The 23917-nt window shown below is 43.3% G+C and overlaps 1 protein-coding gene across 3 annotated transcripts; it reads left to right on the top strand.

Moving 5' to 3' along the window:
- Positions 1-19: 19 nt before the first annotated feature.
- LOC128331813 (uridine phosphorylase 1-like) lies at positions 20-14482 on the top strand. Of its 3 annotated transcripts, none has more exons than XM_053265705.1 (8): positions 20-133; positions 1323-1391; positions 2902-3019; positions 5680-5928; positions 8072-8186; positions 10266-10475; positions 12088-12234; positions 14280-14482. In XM_053265705.1, the coding sequence occupies exons 2-8, from the start codon at positions 1339-1341 to the stop codon at positions 14417-14419; spliced, it is 1032 nt and encodes a 343-aa protein (XP_053121680.1). In that variant the 5' UTR covers positions 20-133; positions 1323-1338; the 3' UTR covers positions 14420-14482. The 3 variants fall into 3 exon arrangements, with proteins under 3 accessions (XP_053121680.1, XP_053121679.1, XP_053121681.1); XM_053265704.1 differs by having other exon boundaries at positions 20-485; XM_053265706.1 differs by having other exon boundaries at positions 20-485; positions 2861-3019.
- The last annotated feature ends 9435 nt before the right edge of the window (positions 14483-23917 follow it).

The raw sequence follows: 23917 nt of genomic DNA, 5'->3' as shown, positions 1-23917 counted from the left end.
AAAACAAGTTATTTTTGTAACCCATCCTCCATTATCTTGCAAAGAAACCCCCAAATATCTAAAGAGCACTAGAATTGCCTTGCTGGATCAAACTAGTCCACTATTCTGTCTCAAGCAGTAACAGACTTGCCTGGTAAGTTTATAAGCAGGGCACTGTTGAAGATAGGCCTGCTGTTGTTTGTCTTGAACAAAGATAATTAGAAGTATGAAGGTTCCAACGGCTGATAATGAATTCCATATGTTGCTTATGTATTGAGTGAAGAATACCCAATAGTAGGGTCTTTCCTGAACCTACTACTAACCTATTGCAGTGAATCACCTCAAATTCTAGTATGTTAAGAGACAAGAATTTCTCTCTGACACTATGATGTCATGGGCCAAGTGGCCAATCATCAGTAGATGACATCAGGTCAGCCTTTATTTCAGATGATGCAGGTTGGGGTAGTGGGTGGCTTCAGAGAGCAATTGGATTCTTAGCCAAACAGGTAAAATACTATTTTTTAAACTCAAAAATTGCTCAGATATTTTTTATTATCCAGTTGTGATTTGGAGGCCATGAAGGTTTACTGATTTCAAACTTCCAAACATGTATCTGTTCCCAAGCAGTCTCCTTTTTATTTTGGAAATTTAGCTTCCATCTCAGCCCAAACTGCTGTGTGAACCCAAGCCTTTTCTTTGAGGCCCAGCCTCCCTTTGGGCAAGTGAGATGGTCATTAGACAGGGGCATTACATTTTCAACCTGGAAAGAAGACATCCCCCCAGGGTTCTTTCATTTTTTATGAATATGAATTGTCATTCCAAGCAAATAAGGATCTGGAGGTAGGAGGAAAAGCTGTCCGAGCCAGCTGCCACCTTGCACATAATCATTCTCCCACCTCCTACCTTAATGTTTGCAAGCACATGGATGAAAATTGGGAGTGTGCCTGTCTATCCAAACTGGGGGCTTCTCCTCCCCTGCCGGCCGTCGTGTGAACCTGTCTGTTGTGTTGAAGGTGGCATCAGGTGATACAACAGCCTATCGGTAGTCTATAGTTGCTTCTTTTAAAAACACATGCCATCAATTGATGTTCCAGTCATCAAGTGGTGAGTGTGTACATGTGAACCCTCTCCTTCACCACCAATTCCTGCATACTGTGCTCTCAACCATGTCAAATTTTGAATATGTAGTTCAAAGGGTTAAGAGCCTTGAATAGTCTTGCTATATAATTTGCTTCATAGAAGCTTCTGCGAATGTCTGTCTTTTAATTATACTCCTATTAGTGATTTTGTTTAGTACTAGCCTCGTGATGTTGTTGTTCCATCGCTTGTATTTTCTTTGTTAGGATCTATCTGAATATAATGTCCGTACCTTGCATGACTGAGATGAAGCCAGCAGGCAGGCTGCCATCAAAGTAAGAATAAAAACCTATTCTATCTGGTTGAGTTCTATAGAAATCTAAGGCTGGACTTGCTGTTATGATATATATGTGACAGCTGCTGTCCCCTGCCCACCCACCCCCAATAATATGAGGTAAACAATAACATGAGGTAAACAAAAGCACATTGTTGTGATTTCAGTAGGATTCAGATAAGTTGTAGGAGCTGTTAAAGGACAAGCAGAGCCAATGAGACACACACTTGCTCTTCTCAGAGGTATCCACATGTATATTGTGTCATTTTGTTAAAGCCTAAAGCCCTAGAAAGCCCTCAGAAAGGGAAGAACCAAATCTTTTGTAACACCTATTCATCATGACCCTGGATCCAGTATGCCCCCCTCCCTAATTGGGGGACAAAGTGGACAGTTCAGGGGATGTGACTGAGTGGGAAAACCCTATTACCCAGACCCCAGGTGACCCTGTGCTGCCAGGACCCCTCACACCAGGAGAACCAGCAAAACTGGAGCCAGCACCTTGACCACGACGCAAGGACACAGCCCTGCCCTCCTTCTCTGACTTGGAGGAATCCTGAGGACCTGTCAGTTCTAGCAGAGGCCATTCAGCACTGGCAGAGCCAGTGCTTTAGAAACTGGGCAAGGTCTCTTTTAAGAAACAGAGACTTCTCTAGGGAAAGTGTGGGGCCAATTCACTATGCCTGTGCATAAAAGCCACCAGCCTTCTCCAAGAAGTCCCTGACACAGCAACCCTTTGATGTTGTCAATAAACAGCTTTTGCGTTCCTACTTGGAGCGAGTTGAGGTTCTGACTCCTTTACCCTCAGAAGTCTGTGCTACTCCTGGATAGGGATGTGCTGAAATGCAATTCAGCTGTCTGAATCTCTGTCAGCTCCCTTTAAATTTGAAGACTTACACAGCCTCTTTAAAGTGGAGGAGAGCAGGTCCATACCTGCTCCTCCTCTGCTTGCCACCATCCCGGTGCTCCCCACAGTGATGCCCATGCTCCCAGCTGCTGGCACGCACATGGCCTCTGTGCATGCACACACACCACAAATAACAATGGATCTTAAAACTAAGGATAAGAAATAGTTTACAGCTTACATGGCCTGGTCTGCTTAGCTCAAAAGTACTTTATCACAAACCATTGAACCATTCTCTGAAGAATAAAGCTAACAGCATTTATGCTCATAGAATTCTGTCATACTGAACTATTTAGCTCATCCATTTGGAATACCAGTTTCTATACAGAGGGCAACAGAATACAATTGTGTAATGCTATATATTCAACAGAAATGGTTGTGTCCCAAGAATACCTCTGACTCCTTTTTGACTTCCTGGTCCCAATGAATCAAATGCTGATTCATTGTAGAAAGTGCTTTTAGGTGGCCATATACTATAAGAACAAGAGACCTGAATCAAAACCTTCAGAGGTATAATCAAGTGCCGTAACTGGCCACTGCAATAGCCAAATTGCTTCATTTACTTATAGCTATTTCCATGCTATGAACTCGTACCAATCTACATTGATAGAGAAAGCATCATTCACATCCCCAACCGTCACTTTGAGAAGATGGAAGAAGATGTGCTATATCATTTTGCTTTTGGTACTCGCACGCACAATTTACCTGCCTTGTTCGGTGATGTAAAGGTAAGAAAACAAATCTGATTCTGGAAGATTACACTTCTATGTAGCTTGAAATGGATTGTTTTTTCTGTTTCAGACTGTCAGAAACTGGGAATGGACTACTCTATAATTGGTTGGAACTTTTACCTATAATTAGATCTGGAGGAGGCTATTGGGATCACCTGGACACCTACGGGTGAAATGCAAAAAAAATATGCGGCTACCACCAAGTTCGCGCTTCCCCTATGTAGTTCAATTAACCTTGTCCCCAGCCTCATTAAATTACACATGTTCCTGGCCTCCCTGGCCAGCACCCATTGCTTTGGAATTGGGAATGGGAAAATACTAAATGTAATGATGCCAGAGCAAATGCATGAGGGAGGAAGAGGGGGAAACTTGACATGGGGCTGCAATTTTAGCAGCAGCCCTTTTTGTAATATGTAGTTCTGCCCCAAGGTGGGATATCTCTTACTGAATATATAGAGAAATTGTGCATATTTATTCTTTTCTTAAAAACCTCTCAGGGTTTCATTGCTATCTTGTTTCATTGCTATTGTGGAAATTTCTCCCCCCCCCCTGCTGATTGACTTCTTGTCCTCAGCCATTAAGGTTATACACGGGGCCTTCATTATCAGTGGATTCCGTATCTGCAGTTTTGTGTATACACGATTGGGTTTTTTCAACCCAGCTCCATTACCCCGCAGGTTGAAAAATAGGTGGAATTTATTTATCTATCATATTTCTATACCGTCTGACATGTGCATCCCTAAGTGGTATACCTAAGTTAAAATGCTATATAAAAACAGTATAAAATGATTAAAATAATTATGATATAAAATCAATTAAAATTAATTGATTTGCCTATCCACAGTTTTGAAAGGGTAGAAAGGACCCAGAAATGACTTCTGATATTTCCAGCCACCATTTTCCAGAAGAGAGCCATTTGTGTAGCTCTTAAAAAAATTGGTGAATATTTGACCATTTTCAGGGTTTTGCGGGGCATAGCTGGAGACCTGGAGAATAAGATACTGTCCTTTTCTTTTCTTATTTCTGCACCCATTGCTTTTTTGTCCCTTTTTTTGTTTAGTAACCTAACCCTCCAGTTCCCATTGACCCAAGGTTTCTTTATTCACAGTTTCTGTATTCATGCCTATAGGCGAGAATGGAACCCCCATGAATATTGAGGGCCATCTGTATAATGTTTAAACGATGCCTCTTTTTACTTAAATCTCCAGTTAAATTCTAAATTCAGCATAGTACCTGAACGATGATCTTACAGACTTCAGGCTTCACATCAGCAGGGACACATAATCCAAGCAGGAACACAACAAAGAACAGCCAGGCACACTGGAATGGTTCTGGCTGCTGAAGCTGTTAATATCAGTGCCATTTCTTGTAACTAGGACCACCAGTTGCTAATCCAAGGGATGCCCATAAATGTTGCATGAGTGCAGCTTCCCTGATGCTGCATGAGTACATTTTCATCAGTGCTTTGACGGTATAGCTTCTCTGACACTGCATGGATACAGCTGCATAAATGCTGCATTAGTACATCTTTTCTGATCTGAGTACAAGCTGTGATCAAGGTTGCAAGTGAACTCCACCAAATCTGGATTTTATATCTGGATTTAAAACCCCATAGCATCCAGGGTGCTAATCTGGTTCAGAATTGATGCAGATCAAGACCCTAGAGGTCTTCCAGCTCTTAGTGCATGGTGAGTGCCTACTATGGTCTTCATGCTAGAAACAGCGCTCTTGCTGCTGCTGCTGCTGCTGATATTATTCCATCCTGTTCTTGTTATTCTTTTTTCTATGTGCATTGCTTTGAGAACTCTTTCTGTTGAAAAGTGGCATAACAACAACAACAATAATAATGGCTGGCAATCTGCAGAGTGGAACATCAGCATTAGGGACCTGCTGCGGCTGCTCTACAACTTGAAAGGCAGTCCAGGTGGTATTATGGAAGTGGGAAGTTACACAATGACTTAAAACAGAATGCAGGCACTCCTGCAGTGCTACTTCCATTGAAAACACCACCAGCCCCAGCAGGTCCAAAATGCTGGTGCTCTGTTGCATGGAATGTTGGCCATAATAAACATAATGGCTGACATGATAAGCAGCTTTTGGTCTCCCTAATGCTATGTCCAGGAGCTGCTGAAGGGTCCTAAGGGAGTGTCGGGGCTGCTCAGAACAAACTGGAACAATCAGAATGTTCCAGAAGAATGGGCTTGTTCCATTCTGAGCACGGAACAGGACACCCCACCCAACCCCGCATTTAGGGGTGTTCTGTTCCAAGCTTGGAATACTTGAGAGGGCCCATTTAGAGCTTGGTACATTCCAACTCAGAACGTTCTGCACATCCCTAGTAGAACGTTAGTTGTAAGAATGTTAGTTGTGCAGAAGGGCTTTGTTAGCAGGAGAGAAGGCCACAATATGGGCTGCCCTGCATTTACAGTGTGTTTAGGGAAAGTGAGATCAATGGGAGATGATGGCATTGGAATATCTCTTAACTTGGTCTAGCATACAACATTGTTGTGACGCCAACATGCCACCATATGTTGCTTGGAGGAAGGATGTTATAATAACAATAACAGAGCAAATATTCACAATAGCTGGATCTACGTCTAATATTCTCTCTCTCTCTCTCCCCTGCTCTTCTTGTCAAAAAAATCAATTTGTGCTAGTTTGTATGCACCGGAGGAAGCCCTGCACGGATGAAAGCATTTATCACCTATATTGCTACACTGCTTGGAATTAAAAAAACAAGTAATGACTTTCCCAACATGTGTGCAACAACAGATCGCTATGCAATGTACAAAGCAGGTCCCGTGCTGGCAGTCAGTGTGAGTGTACCAGTTATGAATCTTTGGCTGGAATTCCAACCCCTTCTGTACAAGCAAAAACTACACTTTCATGCATACACAGAAGGAGAGGTGAGATTTCCTTCCAGCAGCAGCCCCACACATCTTATGGGTTGCCATTGCTGGAAAGGGGATCTGGAAAGCCGTGGTATGCAAGAAAAACATTGCACATGGATCCTGGCCCATGGATTTCCTTTGTAGGTGCTGACATTGTTATTTCAAAATGCATCACCTCTTACATTTTGCTGAAATCACCAGTAGGTCTCATAAGCAACAAGAGCAGTGGATATAAGTAGATCAAGATGTTCCTCAGATATTAGAACAGTTAGGACAAGAGGTAACAACAGTTAGTGAGGTATAGTAGTTAGAGTGCTGTATTAGGACCGAGGAGACCCAAGTTCAATTTATTGAACTTACTGAAATATTTATTATTGAATTAAATATTTATTTAAAATATTTATACCCCACCCCTCCAGTACCTCTGGGCGGCTCACAACATTAATATACAATAGAAAGCAAAAATAATTAAACAAGTTAAAAGACCAAGCTAAAACCACGTTTGAAATTACAAATTGTAAAAGTTTATAATAAAAAGTTAATAGTAAAAAGCTAAAAAGTAAGAACTAAAAAGCTAAAAAACCTATCAGATATAAAACATTAAAATGTCTCTCTAAAAAGATCTGTCTTTAATTGTTTTTTAAAAGCACTGAGGGAGAGAGCATGGTGAAGCTCTTCTGGGCGGGCATTCCAAAGTCAAGGGGCAACAACCAAAAAGGCCTTGTCTCTAGTCCCCACCAACCAGTTCTTTGTTAGTGGCAGGGCCATGAGCAGAGCCTGAGATGCCAAACAGAGAGCCCTGGCAGGTTCCTATGGGTGAATGCATTCCAACAGGTACCCTGGCCCAAAGCCATGTAGGGTTTTAAAGGTCAATACCAGCACCTTGAATCTAGCCTGGAAGTGGACTCATAACTTGAGAAGCAGCTGTAGGATGGGTGTAATGCTTGTAAAGTGATTTGCACCCACAAGCATCCTTGTCGCAGCATTCTGGACTAGCTTAAGCTTCCAAGCCATCTTCTAGGACAGCCCCACATAGAGCATGTTGCAGTAGTCCAATCTGGATGTCTCCAAAGCATGGATGACTGAGGTCAGGTCTGACTTCTCCAAGTAGGGTTGCAGCTGGTGTACCAGCCATAGCTGGTAAAAAGCACCTCTGCACACTGCTGCCACCTGTGCCTCCAAGGACTGTATCAGGTTCAGAAACACCCACAGGCTGCAGACTTGTCTTTTGCGGGAGTGTAACCCCATCCAAGACCAGATTTACCTCACTACTTAGATGATCGGTTTTACCAACCCAAAGCACTTCCATCTTATCTGGTCAGCTTGTTTGCCCCCATCCAGCCCAAAACAGCCTCCAAACCCTGGTTCAAAGCATCCACTGCTTTCCTGGTGTCTGCTCACATAAATGATAGGCACAGCTATATTGAATATTGATGGCACCGCAGCACACACCCACAGATGACCTCTCCCAGAGGTTTCATGTAGATGCTAAACAGCATAGGAGGCAGAATAGATCCCTGTAGCACCCCATAGGCCAAAGGCCAAATGACGGAGCAGGTGTTCTCCAGATCCACCTTCTGAGTGTGACCCTCCACGTAGGAGAGGAACCACCGGTACAGCCATGCCCCCAAGTCCCAATCCAGAGAACCAACCCAGAAGAATACCATGGTCAATGGTCTCAAAAGCCACTGAGAGGTCCAGCAGAATCAGCAGACTCACACTCCTTTTGTCTGTCTCCTAACGTAGGTCATCAACCAGGGCGACCAAGGCAGTTTCTATTCCATATCCAGGCTGGAAGCCAGACTAGTTTTAGTGAGTGACACACAGGGATGCCTCGATGGTGTAGTTTGCTATGATGTCATCTACCCCAATTCAAGATAGTGGTCACATAAACATTTGAGGTGCAAATGGGCTAACTTGTGGAGCATCTTACCAATTTGAACTAAATTTGGTACAGTTTTAGTGAGTGATGCACAAAGACACCTCAACGGTGTAGTTTCTAATGCAATCCAAGATGGTGGACACGTGAAAATTTGAGGTGCAGGAGGTTTAACTTGTGGACCTCAATTTGAACCAAATTTAGTCCAGTTGTAGAGAATGTGAAGGGAAATTAGGGAGATTAGTTCTTACTAGAACAATTTGTTTGTTTTCTTTTCAGCATGGAATAGGGATGCCGTCCATTGCGATCATGTTACATGAACTGACCAAGCTGCTGCATCATTCCAAATGCTCCAATGTTGTCATTATTCGCATTGGCACATCTGGTGGAATAGGTATTTTTTCCTCTGTCTCCCCGCTCACCTTTAAAGTGAGCATTTCCAAGACTGGTGATTGTGACACCTGGACAGAATCAGGTTCCTAAATCACTTCCTTTGTCAGCAAAACCTTTGGCAGAAGATTCTGTTAATATTAGCCCTTGCTGGACATCTTAACATCTACTTTTACTAATGAGCTGCTCATGAAATTTCACAGAATACATCCCTGAAATATTTGTGTGACACATGTATATTATAATTTTTCATGCAAGCTTCTTATCCTTATGTGGTAAGTTTTAGGACTGTGTTACAGGTTAGCTACTTTGAGAGGACACTTGTGGCACATCTGTAACATTTGCTCACTTATAAATATACAGGGAGAGCAACTGAGAGCTAAGCAGGAATCTAAGAGAGGAAGCCCTAGCACTGAAGCCTTGTCAATCTCCCAAATGCAACAGCATACTCTTGGAGTTATTGAAGACTGTTTCTTGTCAGCAGATTCCAGAAACTCCTCCCTTAGATTCCTGCTTAGCTCTCACCTGCTCTACCTGTATTTTTATAAGTGAACCAAAGTTACAGACTACTTCTTTTTCTTTCATCAGAATAAAAGAGTCTCCAGTAATTCCCACTTTGGAGGAGTGGGTATGATGGCAAAAGTTCCAACAACTAGAGGAACCACCAGCCATCAAAGCATGCTTATCAGGATTTTATTGTGCACTTTCAAATGCCAGGCTACACAAAAAGAGGAAGCCATTTCACACGCCCAAAGCTTGCAATGTTACCCTAGGAAGCAATTCAGATGTCCATACCAGACATTACAAGGCATACTTGGCTGCTGTTGATCCATGTCTCTTGCCGGCATTTTCTTCTCCTTGAGAGGAGAGCTGGTCTTGTGACTTGTCCCCTTAGCTAAGCAGGGTCCACCCTGGTTGCTTATGAATAGGAGACTTGATGTGTGAGCACTGTGAGATATTCCCCTCAGGGGATGGTGAGAGGAGAGCTGGTCTTGTGGTAGCAAGCATGAGTTGTCCCCATAGCTAAGCAGGGTCTGCCCTGGTTGCATCTGAATGGGAGACTTGATGTATGAGCACTGCAAGATATTCCCCTCAGGGGATGAAGCTGCTCTGGGAAGAGCAGAAGGTTTCAAGTTCCCTCCCTGGCTTCTCCAAGATAGGGCTGAGAGAGATTCCTCACTGCAACCTTGGAGAAGCCGCTGCCAGTCTGTGAAGACAATACTGAGCTAGATAGACCAATGGTCTGACTCAGTATATGGCAGTTTCCTATGTTCCTATGATGATGGGGCCACTCTGGGAAGAGTATCTAGGTTCCATGTTCCCTCCCTGGCTTCTCCAAGATAGGGCTGAGAGAGATTCCTTCCTGCAACCTTGGAGAAGCTGCTGCCAGTCTGTGAAAACAATACTGAGCTAGATAGACCAATGGTCTGACTCAGTATATGGTAGCTTCCTATGTTCCTATTTCCACAGTAATATCTAGTGAAAGAAGACATGACATGATAACAGGATTTCCTTGTCCCACTTCATGGGCTGCCCCTTGGGCATGGAAACATCGACATCCAGACCAACAAAGTGCTTGTGCAACGAGCAAAGTTGTGCACCGCAAGGAAATAATATCGCTGCACAAAATCCCAGAGTTGTGCTCTTCTGCAAATTATCTATGCCATGTAAATGGATGGAAGAAGAGGTTACTTAGCAGGAGGTGCCACACAGGTTGAGCACCTTGTTGCACCAGCACAAGAATGTTTGCACTAATGCAACACTAGGCTGAAACGCAAGCTCCTGGTTTCGCACAACTAGGTAGCACAGCAGCCTTGCACTAGCACAAAATGTTTGTGCATGCACTTGGTTAGTCTGGATATCAGCTGCTGACTGCAATGATGTCCATGTTACATGCCTTCTTTCATTAGAAGATGTCACTGAGGAGATGCAGTTTGGAGGTGGGCACACATCCTCTACTGTCCAGCATGGGCCATAGATATATTAACATTTTTCTTTTTTATATAGATAGAAACCTGTGTCAAGCATGGAGAACATGGATAAATTCCTATAATATATACTTTTGTTTTAAAACCCCCACTAGGTTTGGAACCAGGATCAGTAGTGATCACTAGGCAAGCTGTAAATGCCTCTTTCAAGCCTCAGCTGGAACAGGTTGTTCTGGGGAAATCTGTATATCGCAGAACAAACCTAAATGAGGACCTGGCTGAAGACCTGTTGGAGTGTGGCTTCGAACTACAGGAATTCAACACAGTAATTGGAAATACTATGTGCACACTGGATTTCTATGAAGGTAAAGTTAATGCAGTGCCGCCCCATTTACTTAAATAAATGTGTAGGCAAAGAACACATCTGGGTTTGGAAAAGTTGGCCAAACATGTCGAGTTCAGTTAACAATAGGAGGAACAAGTAAATCATATGAAATTATTTGGATAGCCTGAAGTTTAGAAAATGGGATTCTTTTCTAACTGAAAAGCACTCATGCATCCGAAAAAAACCCCTGAATATCAGCATCAGAGGTCTTGGTACCATGAAACACATAACAACAACAACAAATATTTATACAGGTGAGGAGTATCCCTAATCCGGACATCCGAAATCCGGAATGCTCCAAAATCCGGAAATCACCACGGCGTGCGCCCGCAGCACTGACTCGACATTATTTTAACATGAAATTTGAATTTCATCTCCACCTAAAATGCCATGTTTGAGCCTAACATGACCAGCAACGTTATTGTGTTGAAAATTTTCTCGCAATTAGTTTTCATTACATTTACAACTACCTGTACTTATCATAAATTCAATGCTTATTTGTTTTTATACTTTAAATAAACCTAAAAAAAAAAAATACAGTGTACAGTAACCTTTTGTGTCAGTGACATGTTTCCAATCTAACTAGCACTTCCAGAGTAGTGTGCTGTGCTACTTGAAGTATTTGCACTCTTGCATAAAAGTCCAGGACTTCCAGTGCTTCATTATTCAATACAATTTTCACTACCCAAAGCCACTATTCATCTTCCGGTCTTAAATTGTACCAAGTAAAGCAAAAGGTTGTACATTGTTTTGTTTTGATGTTGACCTAAAATAAAGAGGTTCCATTTTTATATTTTTATGGGGTTTTTAAAAAATTAAATCTGGAAATACAAACCTAGAGACATGTGCTAGCTAATTATTCATCCAGATATGTCCTCCTATATCATTCTAGCATTCCATTGAAGAACATGGGCATGGCTTTGAATGTGCAGGGGGCATGGCCAAGCAGCCTGGGAGGCATGGCATACAGTTCTGAATGCAATCATGTCACAAAGGGAAAGCAGGTAATAATGTACAGCAGGGATTCTCAATGTTGGGTCCCCAGATGTTAGTGGACTTCAACTCCCATAATCCCCAACCAAAGGCCACTGGGGCTGGGGATTATGGGAGCTGAAGTCCAATAACATCTGGGGACCCAACAATGAGAATCCTTGATGTGCAGCATACAGAGCACCTTATTCCAGATCACCAACCCAGATGAGCCAACGCCAGACCCTTCAGCATTTCACAGATGAAAATAAGGATACATTTGTAACAACCAATTCTTATACCAAAGATTACAACCCACACCCCTCACCCACTACTACACATTGCTGAAGACTGGATCCCACCTGATGTATGTTGTGCACTTGGTGCTATGTACCCATTTACAGGCAGGTGAACTCAATGCATGGCTCATACATCTGAATGTGTCTGGTGTAATGCCAGAAATATATACCTATCTGTTTGTGAACTGGTAGTATTTTCTGTTGGCCAGGTCAGCAAAAATTTATTCCTGACACACGTTTGGTTGATCAACCATTATAAGTCTTTGGAATCCTATTATGGAGGCTTGCATCTGTATTTTGCATCTGTATTTAATGCATTTGTAGGTCAAGCCCGCCTTGATGGTGCAATCTGCTCCTACAGTGAGGAAGACAAAGTGAAATATTTATCGGCAGCTTACGATGCTGGAGTCAGAAATATTGAGATGGAATCTGCCATTGTTGCGGCGATATGCAATCTGACTTGTATCAAAGGTAGCTGCATATGTACAATCCTAATTAATCTACCCAAGTGAGCAATCACATAATCATCCACTGAATTTCTACCAATCATGCAACTGTTAAATTGTTAAAGGTGGCAGCCTCTGTACACTGAAAAAATGACAGATCTTGGGTTATTCTTTTAAAACAATAAGTTATTCCTAGGATTTTTTTTAGCTCACTGCTTGGGTTTTCAATTAATAAACCATAGTTAGTGAAGGCAGGCTGGTGCATAAAACTTTATGTGTTTCTTTATAAGTGTGGAAACGGAAGCATGCATTAAGTCAGGCATGCATTTGCACTTCCAAACCAGCTAATATTTTTTTCTTTTTTTAAAGCAACCTGATGATTGTACAGGAATTAGCCTATTTATTAACAGGCTGAATCCTAGTTAATTATGTCATGTCATGCAATCAGTATTATTGTAGATCCATACTTAAAACATACTGACTCTGAAATAACTCCAGTGGTGTTTACTTCCTGGTGGGCACACCGGAATTGCAAACTTTGGGTGTGAGGCTTAAAATGCATCATTGTCCTGTCATTTTAGCCTGTATAAATAGCAGCCATGGGGGTCTCAGTCCATACTGGACCCTTTGCCCCTATCATGATCCCAGTCCAGTTTTGGGCCTGTGCGCTACTATTTACATTTTTAAAAATAAATATGCAAGACCAAACAATGGCTGATATCCAGAGTAACCAACTACTAGCAGAGCAAACAATTTGCCCTGGTGCAAGAAGTTAGCTTAGTTGTGATTTAAAAAGGGGAATTTGAAGAATTGTGCTTTTATGCAACAGCATTCTTACACAAATGTCCCATTTAAAATAAACAAGGCATGTGCAAGTTGCACAATTGTAGCACAACTGCAAGCATGCATGTGGTAATGCAACACTAGTCTGGAATGCAAGCTCCAGATTAGCACAAGTAAATAGTTTTGTTCTAGTGCAACACCCTTTCACAAGAGGTTCAATGCTCTCGATGTTAGCTCATGTGATTAATGTTGCATCTAGTTTGGCCCTCACTTGTTCTTCATGTGTGAATGTTGTTAATGTATTAAAATCCCCAAAGAATCTTCCTCCCCTCGTCAGCCTCCCCCGGTCTTCTACGGGTGGTTTGGGTCCATTGTCGGGCCGTTCCCACCCATCCTGAGGGGGTGGCAGCCATTTTTGAGGCCACTGCACATGCACCCTGGCCATTTGCGTGGCTGAGTCATGACCCAGCCATGCAAATGGCCCATGTGCATGCGCAGCAGCTTCCAAAATGTCTGGCCACCACATCAGAAATGTCTGGAACAGCCCCCAAATGGGTCGAAACAGCCTGGGGGAGACTGGTGGGGGGAGGAGGAACCACCAGAGACTCTTTTGCGGCCACCAGCACCATCCCCAACCCCAAGGCCTTGGAGGTGGTAAGTCTGGGCCCGAACTGGCTCGAATTCTGACCCCTTGTTTGGGATGCCAAAACTGAATATGCCCCATTCGGTTCGAGCCCAGTTCGAACTCAAACCGAACCAGGAAATCTGGTTTTGTGCACATCCCTATCAAGCTGTGTTGATCAGTGATGGTCAAGCAACATGTTTATGATCTAACTATTGCTTCCAGAGTGCAGGCACATTTCACAAAGTATTTGCATTCTTGCTCAAAAGCATAAGACCTCTGGTGCTTCATTATGAGCTGGTAGCACTGTGCTGGATTGGCACTGCCCACGTTATGTGTGCTGGACATCAGGCAATATTGTTAGCATTCTACTAAGTGCTGTAGAAAGAATACTGCTACAATTTTACAAACGAATACACATGATTTACAAGAAATATGGTTTACTAATAAATCTGATAATAAATCTACTAATTTTAAATTTACTAATAACTCTAATAATCGTGGCACAAAAGGAAGAAGTGTGTTGCGGGGATGGAGTTACACAACAATAAAGCAGCGGCGGATTGGGCAGACAAGGAAAACAAGTTTTGCTGTTTGGTGTCAGCAGAAGTAACATTTTGAATACTTCCCCGCCCTGCCCCCACCCCACTTCCCATTTTTTCTAGCTGCTGTGGTATGTGTCACACTCCTGAATCGTCTTGAAGGTGACAGAATTACCAGCTCTCAAGAGGTACTGATGCAGTATGAGGAAAGACCACAAAAACTGGTGGGACACTTTATTATGAAGCGTCTTGGGAAAAAGTGAATTTCTTCTTTGGCAGTTTACTTTCATTAAATGCTTTGTTTCTTCATGGGCATTAAGCTACAAGCTATTCTCTTGAATTCATTGACCATAGGGAGTGGGAAGAGAAAACATGCCGGCTAGCCATGCCCCTCAGCTGACACACCTTCTGGCTGTGCCCCATGAGCACCCTCACATTCAGCAGCACCTGAATGTAAAGGCAGTGCTCACAAGGGAGAGAGTCCATACAAGCAAAACAGAACCCTGACCAGCCAAAGCTGTGCTATTTAAGTATGATGGAAAGAAGGTGGTGGTGGTGGTAGGGTGTACGTGTGTGAATGGAAAAAAGTCTGTAATTTATTAGATTACCTCCAGTTCCTTCCATATTTTCACATTCCACTTAGGAAAATAATGCTATTTTCCTATAAAGAAACAGATGAAAAGAATGCAGTAATTTAATGCCTTCCTTGGGGACAAAGGCTGGCAAAGGGGCAATTAAAGAACAATTCAGCTTTAATCCCCCAGCAGCACTGAACAGGGAAGCAATACAGCTGGTGAATCTGCAAAGGAAACTTTAAGAACCAGCTTTCCACTGTGTGAAACACGATGCTGGACTCGATGGGCCTTGTGCTTGATCCAGCAGGGCTGTTCTTATGTTCTTATGTTAAGGATTCCCCTTTACAAGTCAAGGGCTTTCTAGAAAGTAAATGTGGGGGGTGGGAAAAAGGTAGTCTTTACCTTTACCTTACCAATGGCTGCGGGCCATTTCAGGCCTCTGTGCATGCATGGCTGTCATTATAGTGACCTCCGCATGTGTGCAGAGGCCATTTGTGTCACCACACACATTGTGGGGTAATGCCAATGGCCTCTGTGCACACACAGAGGTCACTATAATGGTGGCTACGTGTGCACAGTGGCCCAAGACAGGCCCCAGCCTATCATTTTGGAGGCCGGTGGGGGGAGTGTTAGAGGAGCCCCTGCCTCTGCCATTCCCACCTTGGCTGCCGCTACCATCCCCACTGCTGCCACATTTTAAAAGACTACCTTTTAAAAGACTATCTTTTCCCTCCCGCCGCCAGCACTTGCTTTCTGGAAAGCCCTTTACTTGTAAAGGGGAGTCCTTGCCAAAATCCTCTTTATAAATATACCACCTAAGCTGACTCATGAGCCGGCTTGCCCAGCTTGGCAGCTGGACCGGACCAGTCCTGGCTCGATTGAGCCCAAGCCCAGGTGGCTCAGATCCTGTCCAGGGCTGAACCTGGAAAACTGGTTCTGTGCACATCCCAAGTGTACACACACATGTGCATGCTCTTCTGAAGCTTTGAAGACTTCTAGAGCCCCTTCCTCTAGTTAGAAATTAGCCCTGCCTGGGCTTCTTGAACCTGCCTGTGTAACCTGCTGCGTTTTTCTGCTCACACCACCTTAGCTTCCACTTCTGGGTCATGCAGGTGAGTCTTAATTTGGACATAGTCTGTGGGTTCTTGACATACATACAGTACATACATACATACATACCAGTTCTGTGAGAGCAATCAAAAAGACACTGAAAAGGCACTAGCTGGTATCTGTCAAAGGATGTGGAGCTAGTGCTCATGTTTTTACAACAGTTTAAAATATCAATGAGCAAAATTACTTCTTGAGATTTCTTTCTGAATTTTCACTGGTATTACAAGTTGTCCACTAGATGGCAGCTGCCAAGAATTAAACCCAGAAAATCTTGATAATTGTCTTTCTGTGTTTGGTAAGACAGAAAAAACAGAAAACTTTTCAGTGCCTGAGGCAGAAAGTCCAAATGGCTCCCACTGTGGTGGTAAAAACATAACATAATAATAACATAAGCCAAATAATTGATAATTTGCTTATCTTTAATGATGTTCCAAAATGTGCTACCTGAGGTGGATTACCTCTTTGTAAGTAAGGCTGGCCCTAACTGTAGTTCCTGCATGGTTCCTGGAGATTAATGATCGCGCCCAACATGATGAAAACTGTCCTGATTTCTCAGTCCTCCTCTTAAAAAGAAGTCTTCAAAAAACGTGTCTGGGAGTCAACATTCAGGACCATACTACAGCCAAAGCACGGTGGCTGACATACTGTGCCAGTGGCTGCAGGTGGCTTGAGCATCACCCACACCCCTGTGCATGTGTAAACTCCTGCAATGGGCTGCACCTTAGAGCAACAGCACTTGGCAGTAAGGTTGCATGACACAATGCCCATTATTTCCATACGCTTGCACAACCTGCACAGTGTGTCAGCCACTGGCTTTAAAATGCAATCTTGGATCATTACGTTAGCCTCCAGCAGTGTTCCCTGTAACAGGGATTCCCAGATGTTGTCAACTACAACTCCCATAATCCCAGCCAAAGGACATTGCAGCTGAGGATGCTGGGAGTTGTAGTCAGCAACCTCTGGGAATCCCTGTTATGGGAAACACTGGTCTCCAGCACCGTGCTGGTTCATTAGCGTGAATATTTATTATAAACAAGCTGTTTATCTGAATTGCAAATAGTATTAGTCACTTGTAATTGGGGTTGCAAGCCACAGTTAAAGCAGGGGAGAAGTATATATGAGGCCAGAGGAAAAAGCTTTTGCCGGTCACTTTTTTGAACGGGGAAACAGGCCATACATGGAAAAGTGACGTACCTCTTAAGCAGCATGACCAGCCACAGTATAAACATTCAAAACCCTGTAGCTGCTTGCAAACCTTTCTCCTGCCTAGAGCTGCAGACTTTAAACAGTTCAGCCAATAGATAATAATCCACAAAAGCTTTTGTTAAATAATGGGTAGAGACCACATTGCTGTATTTTGAAGGCTCTTTTGGTTTTTCTGTATTATTGTAATAGGATTTGCCCCTTCAGAATATAATGAGGCTCAGGTTATGGTTGGTTTAATTTAGGATAAACTATTCTTCCTTTCTTTCTGTGAAGACAACCTAATTAAACCATGAGCACTCACTCGACATGAATTATGGAAGGCCAGGTCCTAGCAAGAGGGCCATGTTGAATAAATATTTAAGTTTATGAGATTTTTATACATTTTTACAATTTTCTGACTGATTTTAAGGTAGGCTCTTGGTCATTAGGGCATCATGATGATGGTGCCATGGAGTTTTCTCTGTGTTTGAAGGCGTTCCCTGTAAAAATAAAGAACATTGTGCCTTCATTCAAATATCAGGGCAGCATCTGGAATGGGAATAATAAATTAAACAGCAGCATCAAAAAATGAAAAGGCACAAAAAATAACCCACTGGCTGCTGTGTAATGGCTGCTGTGTAAAGGAGGTCACTGAACAGAAAAGCATTAAATCTGAAACTCTTTGGTATAAGAATAGAAGCTATACTGCGCAAGATGAAGGCTGCTCCACTTTGGCTGCAAAAGAAAAGAATCAGCAGAAAGTCAGACAAAAAGCCTTTTTTTGCACATGACATGGATACCTGACAACAGCTGATCCCTGCCCATTATGAATGTGTTTTTGCAGGCCTATTATCAATCCATGGCTATGTACTTATGGCTGCCAGGTAGCAATTCAAATGAGTGAGAGGGGCACCATTTCAGATTTCTCTCTGTGTAGAATTGAGGGAGGGAGCAGGGGGGAGATTCACAGCAAGATTCAAAGGCTATCTCTGCGGGGGGGGGGGGAGAGAGAGAGAGAGAGTTAAATTCTAAAACGTAGTGAAGTGCCTCACACAAGCAGTGTGAAGTGCTGAAAAGAGGTCAGTGGAGAGAGCAGATTTTCCCAAACCTCCACGTGGACGATCACTTACCTATCCCTGGGCGGGCGGATCACGTGCCCAGAGGAGCGGCAACTCTCCTGCGGTCCACCTGCAGCTCACCTGGCAGCTCCAGGGGTTGAGTGTAGGGAAGCGCCACCATGCAATGCCCCACCCCCAGAGCCCCAATAATGCACCTCATGAGTGCACGGGCCTTACTGGGAGCCCCTCCATCCTGAGTGTGTCCACTGCGGCTGCAAGCAGCGGTGGCAGACACACAATCAGTGGCAGACACACTTTGTGGGCACACTCGTGCTGAAAACCTGAGTTAAGTGGTGGGCTACCTAAGGGGGCGTGCCGCCGTGCCACTGTTGGGAGCTGTGCCACTCCTGGTGGTTCTCATGCACAGCAAAACCCGGGCTGGGCTTCCCTAGCCTTGTTTTCCATGCTTGTGAGAATCACTTCCGTATTTATTAAGATAATTGGTTGCTTTTTACATGTTTTCCTCTTACAATAACTGTAGTAGGGACAGGCAGGTTGGGGCCTGGAGGCTTAATGTGGTCTTCAGAGACATCCCACCTGGACCCCAACATAACCCAGTCCCATTGGAATCCCCTCCTCTTATCCAAAGTCTCAGAGTTTTTAACCTACTCCTGTTGTTCCAACAACAAAGGTTTTGGGCTAAGCCCTTTCCTTTATATGTCTCTCTGCTACTCCTTTCCATTTGCCTTGTGTTGTACTCTATCTAATTTTTTATGTTGTGATGTTTGAGAAGTTTGTCCCAGTGGGGATCCTGTGTGTGTGTGTGGGGGGGTGCGGGGTGGAGTGAGAAAGAAAAAGGGAAGGAAAGAAGGAGAAACTTGAGTTGTTTCTGAACAAACCTTTAGCTAAATCTACAAAATATTTTGTGTGTGTCTATGAGAGAAGCAGCTATAAAACACCCTGCCTTTGGAGTGAGCAGATGAGGTTCATGAAAGAGGGGAGACCCCTTCTGCCCAAGTCTCCATTGCTGTTTACACTGGGGAGGAAGGGATTAAAGAGCCCTTTGCCCATGTCTAGGCTTCTATAGGATGTTGGAAAGTTAAAGGACTTTGCGCTGTCTCTTGCCTCAGACAGCAGAGGACAGACTAGTGAGTCAGAGGGCCAGAGGGTCAAGACATTTGTCATCCCTTCTCCACTGCTCTGATGCTATCCCTTTGATGTGTAGATTGCTAATCTCGGGATTCAAACTTCCTTCCTCCTTCTCTCTCATGCTACCTGCCCGCCTACCTTGCAACATGGCAAGTTCCTCTCCCTGCACCAAATGTGCAGAGAGGATACAGAATCCATCTGCATCTGGTGAGATAGATAGATTAGAGATCCTAAATCCTCACTTTCCTATCTAGAATGGAGTTCCTTAATAAATGCCTTTTATATTGATTTGAAACAATGAATTGGCTCCAAGTTACTTTACTCTCAGCACATACGCATGCCTAACTAATCTACCGCTGTGCTGTGCCTCTGTGCACTCTGCTATATTGTGAAAGGGATTCTCTCACCACAGAGAATTTCCAACAGGTTATGGGAGCCCAGTATTTTGAGCTGCGTGTGCTGCAACTAGAGAGTTAGGTTTGTTCCAGGAGATCCATTGAGATCTAGCATGGACACTTTGAATTGCTAATCTACAGCAAATGCCTTTTGGAGCCAGTGAGGATGGCTGCATACCTAGAAGGGAAACTCAGGCTTACTATCCTGGATGCAGACAACTATTTGGAATGGAAGACTCAACTGAGGATTGCACTGAAAGCAGAAGGACTACATAACGTTATTGAGGAGACCCCCCCCGCCAGATGGATCCACAAATGCTGAGAAAACTTGGAAAGAGAAATGGTTGCGCAGAGATGCTCAAGCTCAAGCGATGATTACAGCTTCTGTGAGTAAAAATTATCTTTATGGGATTTGTGATCTTGGAACCTCAAAGGAGATGCGAAGCAAGCTAGATTCCTTGCATATGAAGAAAGGGTGGGCATACACCTTTAATTTATGAAAGAAAATGTAAGATCTCCAATATAAAGAGGGGGACTGCTTTTCTACTTTTGTGGGAATTTTGAAAGATTTCTTTTTTCAATTTAGAGAGGCAGGAGAACGATTTTCAGAGAGCCAGAGGCTGGAAGCTCTGTTCCTGAGCATGCCTCCCAGCTATAGCAGTATAATCGGCCAATTGGAAACCCACACCAATCTAAGCTTTGAAAAGGCTGTGGAAACATTGTGTTTTGAGGCAAACAGAAGAAAGATTTTGAACTCACGCTATGAGAGTGAATTGGCAAGTAACTTTGCTCTTTAAGCAACAATTGATCATTCCAGACGTAACCCGAGATGGGGAGGGAATGCTGCAAGAGGAAACCACATGGGGCCCCCACATTTACATACAAAGAGATCTGATTACGTTGCTGCCAAAGAAACTCAGCCCAGAGAGAGAGGTCACATGACCGCCAGCAGGTCAACTGGAACTAATGCCTTTAGATGTTTTCTATTTAATGAATTTGGCCACAGGGTGGCGAACTGTCCCAAGAATCGGACAAGAAGGACCGATTTTACTAAGGATTTTAATCAGACAACCGATTTTACTGAAAGAAATGTGGATCATTTTAATACAGAAAGACATTTAAACAGGAATTATAATGTTAATCTCATGCAAAGTGATGAAAAGTTCATTTATTTAGATTCTGGGTCATCTGTACATATCTCTAAAAATCTAAGTTTCTATACTGAACTGTTTGATATTCCTGAAGAGACTGTTTATTTGGGCAATAATACTACAATTAAAGCCAAGAAGAAAGGCGAAGGAATTTTGTATTGCAAATTGCTCGATGGATCTGTTAAACCATTTTTTCTTAAAGATGTTTTGTATATCCTTGACTTCTCAAGCTCCTTGATTTCAGTTTCCAAGCTAGAGAAACAAGGCTGTGAACTGTATATTAAAAATGGATAATTTGTTGTTACCCAGAATGGAGAAATTTGCCTTGTAGGCTCTGAATCTCAAGGTCTTTATTGTGTGGAATCTACAGACAGAGAAAGACCAGCCCATTCTAAACCTAATGAAGTAAACCTTGCCAAGTCATGCCTACATGAGAACTGCTTGCGACTATGGCATAGATGGCTAGGACACAGAAGTTTTAAATCAATCCAGAACATGAAGGAACAGGGATTAGCTAATGGCATTGATTTTGTACCATGTGACATTGTAACTAACTGTGTTTCTTGTCTTGAGTTCAAAGCAGCTGACAAGCCATACCCAAAGCAGAGTGAAAGGAAAACGAAGAAACCCTTGGAATTGATCCACAGCGACATATCTGGACCACTACCAGCAACCATAGGTAATCAAAAGTATTTTCTAACAATAACAGATGATTTCTCACAATACACGTGTGTTTTTCTACTAAAGGAAAAATCGCAAATGCTGGAGAAATTAAAAGAATATGTGCTGATGGCAAGCAACAAATTTGGCTGGAAGCCAAAGATCCTATGCACAGACAATGGAGGAGAATATATGTCCAACGCTACACAGCAGTTCCTGAGAGAACATGGAATCGTGCATCAAACTACGGTACCTTACTGCCCGTCCCAAAATGGAATCGCAGAAAGAAAGAACAGGACTCTACTGGACATGGTAAGATGCATGCTTGCTGATGCACACCTCCCACAGAAATTCTGGGGAGAAGGCATCATGACTGCTACATACATACAAAACAGAATGCACACAAAGCCTATAGGAACAACACCTTATGAACTTTGGCATGGTCATAAGCCGTCTATGACGCATCTGCGTGTCTTTGGAAGCACGGCTTACTCATACATCCCAAAGGAAAAAAGGACTAAGTTAAGGGCTAGGGCCACAAAAGGGATTTTTGTAGGCTATGCAGCACAATCCAAAGCCTACAGAATTCTGGATCCTGACACCAACAGGATAACCATAAGCAGAGCGGTGTGTTTTGAAGAGAATGAAAGAGCTACACCTTCAGAGGGGGCATATACCGAAGCAAGCAACCAGACCAAGCACCCTGATGACTGGATTATGCTTCCTGATCTCAGAGGAATTGAGGAGGAGGAGACAGCAGATCCAGAACCAACCACACTCGACACAGAGACCCCCAGCGATCCACCAGACACACCTGAGGTAATGGGAGAGACCACAGAGGGTGAGGGGAGGCGATCAACGCGCTCAAATAGAGGTGTTCCAGCTCCGAGGCTGTCCTACCTTGCAAGAACAGCGGAACAACCAGAACCTTCATCATGGGAGGAAATATCCCAGCTACCACAATCAGAAGATTATGATGAAACCTTTGCACCAGTGGTTAAGCATACCACAGTAAAGACTCTGTTAAGTATTGCTGCTAGCAAAGGAATGTATGTTGAACACCTAGACATGAAAACTGCATTCTTGCATGCTGCCAGAGCATGGAACATAAAACTTAATGATATGCTGCTTCAAGCAAACTTCAAAAGAAGCAACACGGATCCCTGTCTATACACGAGATGCATAGATGGCAAGTGGACTTATATTTTGGCGTATGTTGATGATTTGATTCTTGCCTATGAAAATCCAGATGACAGCAAGGAAATAATGCATCATCTGAACGGAGAAGTGGAAGTCAAGCAACTTGGCAACATTGCACACTACTTGGGCATTCAAGTACAAAGAGAGAAAGATGGAAGTTTGCTCATCAACCAAGAACAGAAAATTAAAGACTTGATAAATTTGCTCAGACTGGAAAATGCAAATCCTACACCAACTCCAATGAAAGTAAACTACATAAAGCAAGAAAATCAAACTGAGCCACTATCTGACAACCATAGATATCGTGAAGCATTGGGTAAGCTTTTATACATTAGTACACTCACTAGGCCAGATATTAGCACAGCAGTTGGCTTACTTTGCAGAAAGACTGCATCACCAACAGTCAAGGACTGGAATGCAATTAAAAGAATTGTTAGGTACCTAAAGGGTACTGCACACTTTAAGCTCAAGCTGCCAGCTAACAGTCAACCAAAACTAGAAGCATATGTAGATGCAGACTGGGGTGGAGATATAACAGACAGGAAATCCTCCAGTGGTTACATAATTTTCTATGGAGATGGAGCGATAAGCTGGTCAAGCAGAAAAGAAGACATAGTAGCATCATCAACCACTGAAGCGGAATATGTATCAGCTGCACAGGGCTGTCACGAGATACAATGGCTGTGTCAACTACTGAATAGCAATAGCAATAGCAATAGCACTTACATTTATATACCGCTCTATAGCCGGAGCTCTCTAAGCGGTTTACAATGATTTAGCATATTGCCCCCAACATTCTGGGTACTCATTTTACTGACCTCGGAAGGATGGAAGGCTGAGTCAACCTTGAGCCCCTGGTCAGGATCGAACTTGTAACCTTCTGGTTACAGGGCAGCAGTTTTACCACTGCGCCACCAGGGGCGTGTGGTACAGATGTACCACACATCTAGGACCTAGGTACAGATGTACCACAGCCCATACCAGTGTATGAAGACAACCAAAGCTGCATTCAACTCTCCAAACAAGAAGATGTAAAGAGGAGTACCAAACATATTGATATGAAGTACCATATAGTGAGAAGTCTGCAGAAAGATGGACTAATCAAGCTGATCTACTGCCCGACAAATGAAATGCTTGCAGACATACTCACTAAGTCACTACCAAGACCCTGCTTTGAAAAGCTGAGAGAGAAAATGAATCTTGTGAGCTGCGTCACGAGACATCGAGAGGGGGTGTTGGAAAGTTAAAGGACTTTGCGCTGTCTCTTGCCTCAGACAA

The sequence above is a fragment of the Hemicordylus capensis genome, chromosome 6 (assembly GCF_027244095.1).
Source record: "Hemicordylus capensis ecotype Gifberg chromosome 6, rHemCap1.1.pri, whole genome shotgun sequence".
Classification (NCBI taxonomy): domain Eukaryota; kingdom Metazoa; phylum Chordata; class Lepidosauria; order Squamata; family Cordylidae; genus Hemicordylus; species Hemicordylus capensis.
The sequence above is the reverse complement of the archived record's forward strand: the minus strand, read 5'-3'. Positions and strand labels throughout refer to the sequence as shown.